The following is a 14,729-nucleotide window of genomic DNA, read 5'->3' on the forward strand; positions in this document are numbered from 1 at the left end:
GCCTTTCGTGGGTCTGTTCAGCTCCTTTGCCAGCCAGCACAATAGCCTGGATGGGGAGCTCATCTGGGCAGCTCAGCAAAGGAATTTGCTTGTAAACATTTTAGACGTAAGGGCCATTTGCATGGCTCTCAGACCTTTTCTCCCTCATGTAACGGGGAAAGTTGCTCAGGTAGCGCAGTGAGCTATATTTTACTTCTCTATTGCTGTAACTGCAGCCAGAAGGTGCATGCTGTGATGGCAGACCTGCCACTTACTATTTTTCATAAAGACAAGGTGGTTCTTACACCTGATCCCAGGTTTTTACTAAAAATAGTTTCCAAGTTTCATGTCAATCAGATAGTTAATTTATAAGTGTTTTTTCCAAAGCTGCATGCTAATAAAGGGCTATCTGAGTTGCATACTTTAGATGCTAGAAGGGTACGAACACCAACTAAATCATCCCAGCCAGGACTTTGTCAAGCCGGGCCTTAAAAACCTCTAAGGATGGAGATTCCACCACCTCCCTAGGTAACCCATTCCAGTGCTTCACCACCCTACTAATGAAAAAGGGTTTCCTAATATCCAACCTAAACCTCCCCCACTGCAGCTTGAGACCACTACTCCTTGTTCTGTCATCCGGTACCACTGAGAACAGTCTAGATCCATCCTCTTTGGAACCCCCTTTCAGATAGTTGAAAGCAGCTATCAAATTCCCCCTCATTCTTCTCTTCTGCAGACAACAATCCCAGTTCCCTCAGCCTCTCCTCGTAGGTCATGTGCTCCAGCCCCTAATCATTTTTGTTGCCCTCCGCTGGACTCTTTCCAATTTTTCCACATCCTTCTTGTAGTGTGGGGCCCAAAACTGGACACAGTACTCCAGATGAAGCCTCACCAATGTCGAATGGAGGGGAATGATCACCTCCCTCGATTTGCTGGCAATACCCCTATTTATACAGCCTAAAATGCCGTTAGCCTTCTTGGCAACCAGTGCACACTATTGACTCATATCCAGCTTCTTGTCCACTGTAACCTCTAGGTCCTTTTCTGCAGAACTGCTTCCTAGCCATTCAGTCCCTAGTCTGTAACAGTGAATGGGATTCTTCTGTCCTAAGTGCAGGACTCTGCACTTGTCCTTGTTGAACCTCATCAGGTTTCTTTTGGCCCAGTCCTCTAATTTGTCTAGGTCCCTCTGTATCCTATCCCTACCCTCCAGCGTATCTACCACTCCTCCAAGTTTAGTGTCATCTGCAAACTTGCTGAGGGTGCAATCCATGCCATCCTCCAGATCATTAATGAAGATATTGAACAAAACCAGCCCCAGGACTGACCCTTGAAACCGGCTGCCAACTAGACATGGAGCCATTGATCACTTTCTATCCACCTTACAGTCCATTCATCCAGCCCATACTTCTTTAACTTGCCGGCAAGAATACTGTGGGAGACCGTATCAAAAGCTTTGCTACAAAAAAGAGCCCTGTCTTCAAAAGCTCACAGTCTAAATGCACATGCTAGACAAAGGGTGGGTGAGGAAATGGAGGCAGGGAGAGATTAAATGATTTGCCCAAGTCACAAAGCAAGTCCTGGGCAGAGCTGGGAAGAGGTGTCTATTCCTGGATCATCTTTACTGACCACTAGCTCAGTCCAAGTGTGTGGTGGGGCTTTGGGCCTTGTAGTGAGGTGGTTACCCGCTCCAGCCCTGACAGGGCTAAAACCAGCCCTGGGAGAGGGCTGGAGGGCTGGGAGAACAGCCTGGGCTGAGTGGGAAGCAGGCTCAGCTGGGCCACGCCCCAATTAGGGCCCAGCTGGCCCTTTAAAGGCTTGAGCCGGGAGCTCAAGCAAACAGTCTCTCTTTGGCTATAGAGGGAGACGGGCTGGGCTGGGCTGGGCTGGAGGGAGCTAGAGCCAGGGTACCTGAGAGAAGCAGGGCTGGAGAAAGGCTGCGGAGCTCCAGCCTGGAAAGCCCCAGGCTGCGGCCTAGTATTGGGCTAACAGGTACTGCGGGTTGCAGAGGGCAGCCCAGAGGTAGGCAAAGGCAGCAGGTCCACACCCAGCCTTGCCAGTGATGAGTAGGCTGATACTGCAGTCTGCCCCAGGGTGCGGGGCCTAGACAATGACTGGCAGTAGTCTGATACTGAGGTGAGGTGGGGATAGTGGGTGGGGGTTCCCAGGGGAGACCCTAGGACTGAGGGGTTACTGCCAGGGAGCAGTGCCCCAGATAACAGGGCAGTGGGTCTGGGAAGGACATGGGGGGGGCAAGTGGTAGCAGGACACCAGCCTGCAGAGGGTGCTCCAGTGGCTGGAAAATGAGCTAATTCCCATGGATGACCAGCAGGAGGTGCTGCAGGGGTGAGTCCACTCCCTTAACAGGCCTCTTTCAGATCCCTGACAGCAAGTGTCTGTCCTTGACAGCTGAAGAGGAACCCATCTATGACGTGTTTTGTTTGAGCTCCTCAGTTATTTCTTTCCTCTCCCTATAGCTCTGTGTAAATCCATTGAAGCTGGTGAACTACACTGCAATACAGGACCCAGGACACAGCCATGGCTGGCTCAGGTCAGCTGGTGTGGGCTAAAAATTGCAGTGCTGACATTCAGGCTTGGGCTGGAGGCCAGGCTCTGAAACCCCACAAGAGGGGTGGCTCTCAGAACCCAAACTCCAGCTCCCAAAGGTCTACCCTGCTATTTTTAGACCAGGCCTGCACAACACGCGGGCCACCCACTGTGTGGCCTGTGGGCAAGCGGTACGGGGGGCTTCCGGGTTCACCCCCTGCCCGGGTGGGGGGAGCAACCTCACAGCCTTGTGCTTCTGACCGTCCGGGCGGTCGGAGTGCAGTGCGCGCGAGGCTGTGAGGTCGGTCCTCCCGCACTTCCCCCCGCCGGGCAGGGGGCGAACCTGGCAGCCACGCTTCTGATCAGGCGCCTCCATCTCCTGCTCCTCCTGCCTGGTGTACAGCGTCACTTCCGGGGCCGCTGAAGCGGGAAGCACTGGGCACGAGGCAGAGCCGGTAAGTGCAAGTGAGGGGAGAGGCATCCGGCCTGGGCTCGAGCTGCAGCGGGGGCTGGGGTCAGGGGGGTCCTTGGCTCAGAGAGGCTGGGCTCAGAGCTGGGATTCAGGGCTGGGGGGGGGATGGGGTTAGAGGGGTGTCCGTCTCAGAGAGGCTGGGCTCAGAGCTGGGATTCAGGGATGGGGGGGGGATGGGGTTAGAGGGGTGTCCGTCTCAGAGAGGCTGGGCTCAGAGCTGGAGGTCAGGGATGGGGGGGGGCTGGGGTCAGGGGGGTGTCCAGCTCAGAGGGGCTGGGCTTAGAGCTGGGGGTAAGGGCTGTGGGGGATGAGGTCAGGATGGTGTCCAGCTCAGAGGGGCTGGGCTCAGACGTGGGGTCAGGGCTTCGGGGGGAGGGATGGGGTCAGGGGGGTGTCTGGATCAGAGGGGCTGGGCTCAGAGCTGGGGTCAGGGCTGGGGGGGGGGGCTGGGGTCAGGGGGATGTCCGGTTCAGAGGGGCTGGGCTCAGAGCTGGGGGTCAGGGCTGTGGGGGGATGGGGTCAGGAGGGTGGCCAGCTCAGAGTAGGGTGACCAGATCACCCAGGTCAAATATCGGGACGCGGGGGGGCGGGGCGGGGGCAGAGGGGGAAAAAATGGCGGCAGAGCAAAAAAAAAAAAAAATCCCCCACCCCCGATTCCTCCTCCCTCCGCAAGCGCTGGAGGGAGGCCCAGGAGACTCAGGGGAGCACGGGGCCGGGGTGAGTGTGAGTCCAGCCTGGCCCCGAGCAGGCAGGACTCAGGCACGGTATCTGGAGGGAGAGTAGGGGGTGGCCTGCGGGGCCAGGCAGCGGCTGTTCTCCCCACCTGGGCAGCAGGACTCGGGAGCAGCCGCTGCTGCAGCTCCCACTGCCGCGGGGGGAGGAAGCGGCCGCTGGCCAAGCTCGGCAGCTGCGGCTCTGGCGCCCACGAACCCCCCGAGCCCGGGCCTGCTGCGGGGACCCAGCGCGCACGCTGCGCATACCCAGCCCCTGGCCACTCGCATCTGGGGTGGCTGCCCAGCTGGTGCAATCCTGCGGGCAGCCTCGGAGTGGGGGCAGCAGGCCCCAGCCCCCCGCATCCCGCTCGGGTCCTGCAGGGGAACGAACGGGACTGGGCTGCCAATGCCTCCGCCACGGGATTGCACCAGCTGGGCAGCCAGCCCAGACGCGACTGGCCAGGGGCTGAGCGCAGTGTGCGCGCTGCCCCGCAGCAGGCCCGGGCTCGGGGGGTTCGGGTCCGGGCACTAAAGCCGCAGCCGCCGAGCACCACGTGCTTGGCCACTTCCTCCCCCCGCAGCAGTGGGAGCTGCAGCAGCGGCTGCTCCCGAGTCCCCTGCCCAGGTGGGGAGAACAGCCGCCACCTAGCCCCACGGGCCGCCCCCCTACTCTCCCTCCAGGTACCGCGCCTGAGTCCTGCCTGCTCGGGGCCAGGCCAGACTCACACTCACCCCGGCCCCGCACTCCCCTGAGTCTCCTGGGCATGGCATGCTTGGAAAGAGGCGGGGATTTGGGGAGGGAGACAATGGGGCAGTGAGGGGGCGGGGATGGGGGCGAGGATTTGGGGAAGGATCCAATGGGGGAAGGAGGGGGCGGAGTCGGGGCAGGGGAGGGCGCGAGCCCTTCGGGCTCCGGAGCCTTTGCTTGTTTGTCCAGTGTCCCGACCTAACATTGGTCGGGACGCGGGACAAACAAGCAAATATCGGGACAGTCCCAATAAAATCGGGACGTCTGGTCACCCTAGCTCAGAGGGGCTGGGCTCAGAGCTGGGGGTCAGGGCTGTGGGGGGGATGGGGTCAGGGGGATGTCTGGTTCAGAGGAACTGGGATCAGAGCTGGGGGTCAGGGCTGTGGGGGGGATGGGGTCAGGGGGATGTCTGGTTCAGAGGAACTGGGATCAGAGCTGGGGGCGGATGCCCGGCTCAGAGAGGCTTACCATGCTGCTTACCCCTGCCTCCCCCCTCTCCCGGAGCCTCAGCGCACCGCATCCAGGAGTGGCCCTGGACAGTGCTGCAGCGGCCTGGCTCCAGTGGGGCATGAGCTCGCAGCCCCGCCCCCTTACCACACGGCTCTGAGCAGGAGGAGCTCAGGCCTAGCTGGAGCAACACCGCTGCAGAGCTGTCCAGGGCTGCTCCTGGAAACGGCACGCTGAGGTGCCGGGGGAAGGCGAAGGCAGAGGCGAGGTGGAGCCTCTGACATTCTCGTGGGGGGGCCCCCTGGGACAAATTGCCCCACTTGCCCCCTCCCCTGCCCCCCACGGGCGGCCCTGCATGTGTGTGTTGCACCTGCCCTGTCCCGACTGCTGCCCGCTTCCCTGGTCCAGGGACCTTACCCCTCCCTGGCCCCTATCACACTGCTTTCCCCCCATCCCGGGCTCCCTGCGGCCTCTGTGTTTGTGTGTTGGACAGTCACATCCTATCCCTTCACACTGCCCCCTTTCCTCTCCCTGGCTGAGTTCATAGCCCCAGAAAATCCCTTCAAACTGTCCCCCTTTTCCCCTCCCCTTCTTTCATGGAGGGATGATGAACCGAGAGGGTGGGTGGACAGGTAGTGGCGGTGAGGCTTTATACTTGGGTGGGGGGGGGGTGAGGAGGCGAGCGGCGAGTTGGTGGCTAGAGGGAGGCATCCATTTTCAGTATTTTAATTTTTGGTACTGCTGTGTGCAGTAATATAGTGACCCTTGGGGGGTTGAAGAGGGGTGTAATGGTGGGGCCGAGCAGGGAGAGGGCGGGTCCCATTTTACTGCTGTTATCTGGTTACCCTATGCGTGCCATTTCTTTCCCCCTCTACAGGCTTCCACACACTGTCAGTGCCTTGCTAGTGTGCCACGCGCCGTGAGATATCTCTTCTCTTTGTGTGTGACTGTGACTGTTTCCCTTGTGTGTGAATTTATTCAACAACATTTTGAGCTTCATAATGGCTACCATGAGTGAAAAGAAAAAGAGAAAAATAGAATCAGAGCACAGAGTTTTCAACACTGAATGGACGAATAAATACTTATGTACTCTTTCCAAAGACAAAATACTGTGCCTTGTGTGTCGTGAAACGTTAGTCGTTCCGAAAGAATACAACCTTCAGCGGCACTTTGAAATGAAACATCCCAGTCTTGCCAAATTGAACCCAAATGAAAAAATAATTAAAGCAGCCAGTTTAGTGAAAAACCTTAGTGGAGAACAGCAAATTTTCAAGAAAGTGAGCACTGAGAACGATACGGTTACTAAAGGAAGCTTTCAAATTTCTAAGGAAATTGCTGCTGCTGGGAAATGCTTCACAGAAGGCCAGTTTTTAAAAAAGTGTATGTTGATTGCTGTATCTGAGTTATGTCCAGAAAAGGGGAATATTTGAGAATGTCAGTCTATCACGCATGACTGTACAGAGAAGACTAGCTGACATTTCTAGCAATCTAAGTGATCAGTTAAAGCAGAGAGTCAGTGAATTCTGCTTTTACTCCCTAGCTATGGATGAAAGCACCAATTTAAAAGACACTGCCCAAATTCTTATTTTTCTTAGAGGTATTGATAAAAACTTTGAAATTACTGAAGAACTTGTTGGCATGTGCTCCATGACGGGTCGCACAACCGGAAAAGAAATCTCCAGTGAAGTGATAAAGTGCATGAATGATAAATTGGGATTAGATTTCACAAACTTGGTGGCCATTTGTACTGATGGTGCTCCAGCTATGTGCGGGAAAAAATGTTGGAGCAGTTACTCTTCTTGAAGAATTTATCGGGAGACAAATAACCAAACATCACTGCATTATACATCAGCAAGTTTTGTGTAGCAAAGTCTTCAAATTTTAGCATGTAATGTCAGTGGTAGTTTCCATTGTAAACGACATCCGTTCTAGAGGATTAAAACAGGACATTTCGAGCCTTTCTTGAAGGGGAAGACACCAAGTGCAGCAACTTAATCTACCATACAGAAGTGAGGTAGTTGAGTCGAGGAAGAGTGCTCCAGCGTTTCGTTGCTTTGAAAGAGGAGGTAGCAAAATTCCTAGAAAATGGGCCAATAAAATTCCCAGAGCTTGAAAATGAGTCCTGGAATCAAGATCTTTTTCTTTTTTGATATTACAGCCACCTGAATGATCTCAACATTCAACTTCAGGGGAAAAAATCAACATATATGTCAAATGTGTGCAGCAGTGAAAGCTTTCAAAATGAAATTGAAACTTTTCAGAAGTCAGCTGTCAAAAGGTGAAATGTGTCCCTTTCCCACTTGTGCACAGTATATCCCTCAGCACAAACATGCCGAGTTAGGAGAAAAATACGCAAAGCACATCAATCTTTTGATTGAAGAATTTGACAGAAGACTTACTCTGTCTAAAGATGATGACATCCAGTTGACGCTGATTGAAGATCCCTTTTCTGTGGATCCAGAGGAAGTGCCACTAGATTTGCAGTTGGAGGTTATTGAACTTCAATGTTTGGCAGTTTACCGAAATAGGCACAGAGAAAGCAGCCTGCGAGACTTCTACAAAAGTCTGGACGATGGAAAAATACAAGAATCTTATTGAAGTTGCACTGAAAACGTTCAGCATTTTTGGAAGCACTTACATATGTGAACAAACATTTTCCATCATGAACATGAATAAAAACAAGCAACGTTCTTCTCTGACAACCATTTGGAAGACATTATGAAAATATCCACTTCAAATATGACCCCCGAATATGACAAGCTTGTTGCCGGAAAGAGATGTAATATCTCTCATTAAATTTGCAAGGTAATTATGAAAAGTACAAAAGGTTTCTTTCAACGGAACAGGAGTTCTTCATTTTTCCATGATTCATAAAAAAATTAAAATTTAAAAAATGGTTTGCTTTTATTAAGAATTTTTCAATTAAAGTATTACCCCCCCTTCTCCCCCCCCCAAAAAACCCTTCCTTTTCAGCCCACAGCTGTTTCGGCGGGGCGGCACTGGGGAAGGAGGGTTTGTTTCCACGGTGCGGGCGGCACTGAGGTGGGGGATGTGTTGTGGGGGGTGTAGCAGGGTGGTTACCCCGCTCCTGCCCTGAAGGGCTTAAAACAGCTCTGGGGGAGGGCTGTGGCAGGGGAAAAGCTGAGCTGATTGGGGAAGCCTCCCCAGCTGGCCTGTATAAAAAGGCTGTGGGCCAGAGGCCCAGAGGAAGTCTCTCTCTGCTTGTAAAGAGAGAAGGGTCTGGCTGCTAGGGACCTGAGCAGGGTACCGGGAGTGGAGCAGGGCTGGGGGAAGGCTAGAGGAGCTGGGGAGCTCCAGCCTGGAAAACCCCCAGGCTGCGGGCCTAGCTAAGGGCCTGTCATAGGTTTATTCCCCACTTTGAACTTTAGCGTCCACAAGATGGGGACCTGCATGGGCTCCTCTAAACTTAAATCCTGGTACACTGCCACCAGCTAGAAGTTCCAGTGTCTAGCACACTCCCTGTTCCCCCAAACTTTCCCTGGGGAACACAGATCCCAACTTCCTTGGATCTTAAGACAAAGGGAAATAATCCATTCCCCCCACCTTCTTCCCCCTCCCCTTGTCCTTGGGAAAGATCACCTCAGATTCAAACTCCTTGAATCAAAACAAAGAGGGATTCACTTTTCCCCCCTCCCCTTCCCTTCCCCTGAAAATCCAAACAAGGGAAGAAATCAATCAAGTTCTAAAAAGAAAAGGATTTTATTGAAAGAAAGAAAGCACACTATCTTTATAACACCAAGATGGAAAATATACAGGGTCTAGCTATAAACCTGGAGAGACTTCTCCCCCCTTCTTTCTCAGAATAATCAAAGTAACAGCAAACAGAAATAAAGATATTTCTCCAGCCAACACACAATTGCAAATGCAGAAATTAATTATAAGACTAATCTGCCTTTCTAATACTCACTATACTGGATAGTAGGAAATACTTCAGGAAAACTTGGAGAACTTGAAGATATGTCTGGCCTCTCTTAGATCCAAAAAAAGAACGGCAACCCAAACAAAGGACACAGACAAAGACTTCCCTCCACAGAGATTTGAAATTATCTTGTCCCTTGATTGGTCCTCTGGTCAGGTGTTCATCAGGTTACTGACCTTGTTAACCCTTTACAGGTAAAAGAGACCTTAACTATCTGTTTATGACAGGGCCTAAGACCAGTACCAGGGCTGCAGAGGGGCAGCCCAGCTATAGAGGGAGGCAGCAGGTCCAAACCCAACCTTGCCTGTAATGAGTGGCTGATATACTGCAGTCTGCCCCAGGGTGCGGGGGCTAGTTGGTGACTGGCAGTAGCTTATACTGAGGTGAGGTGGGGATTAGTGGATTGGGGGTTCCCCAGAGAGGGGAGACCCAGAGCCAGAGTGTGGGGGTATTGCCAGGGGGCAGCACCCCAGATCAAAGGGCACTGGAGTCCAGGAGGGACACAGAGCCAGCGGCAGTGGGACACCGGCCTGCAGAGGGCACTCCAACAGCTGGATGAGCTAATTCCCAAGAAGACCAGCAGGTGGCGCCGCCGCCAGGGCAAGTCCTGCTTGCTTACACAGGGGCTGGGTGGTGCTGGGGGGTAGGTTCGGCGGGGCTGGGTGGTGCTGGGGGAGGGGGTGTTTCAGTACGGCCGGGGGGTTCGGCCCTCAGCTATTTTCTTTGGAGTAATATGGCCCTCACCGCTTTATGAGTTGTGCAGGCCTGTTTTAGACTTACTGCCGGAGCCCACAGTTGACCCTTGAGCAGTTATGGTCCTACTGACTCTGAATTTTGGGCCCCATCTGTTGGGGGAAGAGTTATTTCTTTTAAATTCTAGGTGAAGTTCTAAATGATCTGGGAACAGACTTAATCTAAACCCAGGACTAGAATTCAGGCTATTTTGAATCTTTTTCCTTTGATTTTATTAATAATCAAACCCATTAGGAGCTTTTATTAGGTCCTTGCCCCCAGTTTTCCGTTCCAGAACTCCTGCTGCCCTGAGCTCTCTTCTCCCCGTGCTTCCCCAGCACTACAGCAAACAGCTGACTCCAGCAGCTGAGCTAGGGGGAGAGGTCACATGACCACAACAGGAAAACAAGAGTGAAGAACAATACCTTGCTCAGCCTTTGTTCTGCCTCCAGGATCTCTGCAGCGCAAGTAACCAGGGTAAGATGCCAGCCAGCCTGCTTTTAGAACAGCTAGTTTTGGGACCCCCCTGTCCAAAATCCCAAGACTGAAGCATTTAGGGGCAGAAAGACCCCCCCCCCCAACACAATGGGAACTGCTGTATTATTGCAACTAGTTTTAGAGCCACTCAGGCTATCAGACTAGTTCCAGGTCAGAAGACCCTAGGCTTTAGTCAGAACTCCAGGCAGCCCAGGATTTACAGGGAAGATCCCATTATCGGGTGTAACTTTTGCCCCCTGCTCGTTTTGTTTACGAGCAAGACAGGCAGATTTCCGTCCCTCTCTGGGTCCTAAAGACCACCGGTCTACTCAGGGCTGGTGTTTGCAGTGCACATGCTTTGTTACACATTTAGCACGTCTTCTGGTTTTGTTCCAGCAGGATGAAGCCCAGCAGAGGTGATGAAATGTTGTATGGCTGCTTCTATGAACCTCTCTTATTGGCACTAGTGGCTGGGGCGCTCTTGTCCAGTCCTGTGGGGAAACCTGCAGCAGGAGAATAGTAAAGCTCTAGAGGTTGAATCGCTCCAAGTGTCTATGGCACCATAGCATCTGGAGCAGGAATTTTCTGGCCCACAGAAAGGGAAGGGGACCTGGCTTCTTAACAAGGAGAGTGTTCCCAGATCCTGTGAGTTTGGGGAAGCTCTGGAGAATCCATGCAGCTGGCCAGCCCTTATCCGAGCCCTCCCTTTATGGGCAGTTGTGTTATTACAGGCTGCAGAAGCAGACAAGGAACCCATGCAGCAGCTCCTAGTGGGCAGACAGAATAGAGCAAAATACAATGGTGATAACTGCTATATAAAAATCTTAATGGAATTAGTGCTGACACCTATGAGTCCACTGTTTCCTCCTGGCCATTCCCCTCCCTTGATGACCCCGACCACGCAATGTTTGCATAGCCTGGAGAAGGGCAGACATTGCCCCAAAGAAGAGTGAATCCCTTAAACAATTAAAATGCACCAATACTCGTCACTTGCTGAATACTGGCCTGGCCTGGCTGTTAGGAGTGTTTGCAGTTCCATGTCTCTAGTACTCGGAACACGTGTCATCAGCTGTGTCTGCATAATCTGCTGCAGCTTTATTTAGGGGTCTAGATGTGAGGACAGTAAAAGGAGCCTTCTGTGCCCATCACGCCTGCCAGAACTGCCAGCAGCTGATGAGCTCTGAGGCCAGTGAGAGGGATGGCTACTGTTCAGGAGGGCCAGGGAGGGTGTGCATCTGGGTAGAGATTGGGTTTAATACTACCTGAGAGATCCACAGTCAGTGGGGCTGAACTTCAGGTTTATTGGGTTAACAACTATAAATAGTGAGCCAAATGCTGCAGTCAGTTACACCTGACCCAGAGATGCTCCCTGGACTTCAGTAACTGGAGTTCTATCCCATAACTGAGGCCAGGATTCAGCCCACTGTTCCCTTAGCATGTGCATAACCCCAGTGCTATTGGTGGCCATGAATGATCCAGCCATTTTTGCTTGTTCCTGATGCTATTTCCAGGTGTCTGTCCTAGCCCGTTCAGAGCTGGGGGTGGGCCTCCTTGGGATGCAGCAGTTTCCTAGCTCTGGGACATGGAAATGGTTTGAGTAGCTCTTTCCCCCTCCCCAGCTCCACGTCCCTCATACCCAGCACCAAGAGCTTCTCTAGCAGTTCACAGGCGTTCAGCAAGCCGGACTCTCCCCTCACACTTGTGTAAATCAGGAGTAGCTCCCATGAAGTTACACCAGTGTGAAACTGACTCGCTTGTCAGGGCTGTCTGACCCTGCATTGTTCTGCTATTGTTTGCCCAGGAGAAGGGGCTGAAAGCCCCAGCTCGCCTGGTTAAGATGTCCAACATACTATCTGTACGAGGACAGGAGACTGCCCCTTAGGACAGATGACCAGGAGAGTGCAAAAAGAAGCAGGAAAGAAAAGCAGTTGCACCTCCTTGCAGCTTTAGCTCTCTGGGTTTCTCTTCATTTCCCACTCAGCCAAAGTCCTTTCTCTTTCTGCTGACTTAGCCCCTGAACCCGAGCAGAGGATCCTGTTGCGACACTTCTCTGGTTTAATCAGTGACCTCAAAGGAATTGGCTCAGCACTGCAGTCGCCAGGCTCTGCAGATCAGTGTGTGGTCTCCCTGCCAGGGCTTTGATCACCTCTCCCCACTGCCTTCCCTCCTACTGCAGATATGGAGCCCAGGATGTTGCAGCTCCTTTTCGTCCTCCATGTCTTGGCCCTCCCAGTCCAGCTCTGTGGTGAGTACAGAAGCTTTCTACATACATTCTTCCTGTACCATGAGACTTTTCAAGGCTCCTCACTTCCGCTCAATGCATGCATCGATTAATACATGCAGACCCACTAGGGTAGATGGAAGCACCTCTTGTCTTCCCATTAAAAATAAACCATTGCTGAGTATTGGTGCTGCAGTAAGGAGTGCTCTTCCCTGTAAGTCAGTATTGAAGCAATGCTAGGAAGTCCTTGGGCTGCTGAACATATGTCACAAGACATAACAGAGCTCCTGACTGGTCGTGAGCATTGATGAGTCCAGATGGTTTTGTTGAGATCAAGGGTGTTAGCCCTGATATCCTCCTGACCAAATTCCCTTGTGGTTTTATGCCAGGTTTCATCACTTCCTGCTTTAAACTGTTGTGTAGTTTTGCTGTATACTAGGAAACAGATGCTGTCTTCCTCTCCAGAGGCGGCTGTTTTTCACTAGTGGGCGGCATGATTTGCATCTTCTGGGATTGTTCATGATGGAAAGCATTGTATAAATGCTAGGCGTTTTTCTCTTGGCTACGAACGAGCTTGAACTTCCCGACAGAGCCCCGGTCTGCCTGTGAGCAGCCCTAGGTTCCTGCATGTCTGGAGGAGTATTGCATATACTTGTTTCAGCTTCTCTCTTCCAAGTAGTTTCTCTTTGGTGCTTGTGTCTGGCTCACTTGGTTTTTATTTCCTCTCCATTTCCTGGAGTGATGACGGTTTTCCTCTGAGCTGCAGGAGGTGAAAGGCCCTCAGATACCATGGCAATAGGCACCATGTACAGCCCTGGATAAAAAAGGTGCAGACAAGCTCAGGGCATGGCTACACTTGCAGATGTAGAGTGCTTTGAGTTAAACCAGCCTTTGCAGAGCACAGTAGGGAAAGCGCTGCAGTCTGTCCACACTGACAGCTTCAAGTGCACTGGCATGGCCACATTTGCAGCACTTGCAGTGGCATTGGGAGTGGTGCATTATGGGCAACTATCCCAGCATGCAAGTGGCTGCAACGTACTTTTCAAATGGGGGTGGGGTGGGGGAGTGTGACAGGGGGTGTGTTGTGTGTATGTGGGGGGGAGAGTGGGTTTTTTGGGGGCTGAGAGCAGGTCAGCATGCTGTCTTGTAAGTTCATACAGCTGCAGACATCCCTCCCCCACCCCCACCCCCAGCATTCCACAGTATTGGCTTGCATGCCATCTGTCAGAAATGGAGCTTTGAAAGGGCATTTCTGCATTCCTACAGGAGTTCAAAACAGTGACAAGAGTGGCCACTTGACTTAAGGGATTATGGGACGTTTCTGGAGACCGATCAGAGTTCAGTAACACAACACCTCGTTCACACTGACACCCGGGCGTTGTAGCCAAGGCGCAGCAAACATTATTCCACTTGCCGAGGTGGAGAACCAGCAGCAGCGCCGTAGCTGCGGAGTCAGAGGGCTCTACGTGCCTTACCAGTGTGGACAGGGAGTGAGCTAGTGCGCCCAGGGCTCCGTTATTGCACTGTAACTCGCAAGTGTAGCCAAGCCCTTAGTGTTGCATTCCTTTTTTCACTGGAGTGCAGGGCATTTTATAGCTAACGCTAGGCCACATGTGGGAGCAAGCTCTGCCCTTGGTGTGAGCAAACCACTTCTGCTGAATTGGGAGAGACCAGTGCACTGAATCATAGAATCTCAGGGTTGGAAGGGACCTCAGGAGGTATCTAGTCCAACCCCCTGCTCACAGCAGGACCAATCCCCGACTAAATCATCCCAGCCAGGCCTTTGTCAAGCTGGGCCTTAAAAACCTCTAAGGAAGGTTTATGTCCCTGCTTTATGTCCCTCTCCTCCTTCTCCACACCCTATGTTTTTTAAAGTTAATGTAATGCTCTGAGGTCCCTGGAGCCTATCTGTGCTCAGAGCAGACGCAGCATGGGGTGCGGCAATGGATGCCTCCCCCTTCCCAATGCCTAAATCCTGACCTGGAGGGACCTCCTTCCTCTAGTGGAATGTAGGGTGAAAGCCTGGCCCCACTGAAGTCATTGTGGGTTTTATTACTGAACAGGGGCCAGAGTTTCACCTTTTGGTCTCCATGTCTTCTTGACCCTTGGCCCCTCAGCTGAGAGTGCCAGCCAGGGTGCCTAGTAGTGCCAGTTATGATGCCCCCCGGGGGTGAGGACACTTGTCCCCTACAGAGTTGTCCAAGACTCCCAATATTTTCATGCAGCCAGATGGGACCAACTTTGTCACTGCTTGCTTAGGACCAGATTCCAATGAGTGGCTTAGAGTCGGAAGGCTCCATATCTCCTTCTTGGTCCCCTCAGTCATACAGTCCTCTAGATTAGTAACATGCTTGTTTCATATCCGTGAGGCCATGTAGCAGGCACATTCCTTGGGTGCATTCAGCTCTTCAGTTGTTCTTTTAATTGTACATGGGCCATGACTGACGGCTTCT

General features: G+C 52.5%; 1 protein-coding gene across 3 annotated transcripts in view; it reads left to right on the top strand.

Annotated features, from left to right (window-relative positions):
• Positions 1–9,903: 9,903 nt before the first annotated feature.
• The window catches only part of TCN2 (transcobalamin 2), a 32,441-nt gene continuing 27,615 nt past the window's right edge, over positions 9,904–14,729 (top strand). For 2 of the 3 annotated variants that reach the window (XM_044989998.1, XM_044989995.1), the window contains exons 1-2: positions 9,904–10,055; positions 12,067–12,300. Coding sequence is in view for 2 of the 3 variants with exons in the window: in XM_044989995.1 (XP_044845930.1) it covers positions 12,234–12,300 (67 nt within the window). In the remaining variant the exon portion in view is untranslated. The remainder of the gene's footprint in view (positions 10,056–12,066; positions 12,301–14,729) is intronic. The other variant, XM_044989996.1, reaches the window with a different exon arrangement.

Source organism: Mauremys mutica, chromosome 16, assembly GCF_020497125.1.
Source record: "Mauremys mutica isolate MM-2020 ecotype Southern chromosome 16, ASM2049712v1, whole genome shotgun sequence".
Lineage (NCBI taxonomy): Eukaryota > Metazoa > Chordata > Testudines > Geoemydidae > Mauremys > Mauremys mutica.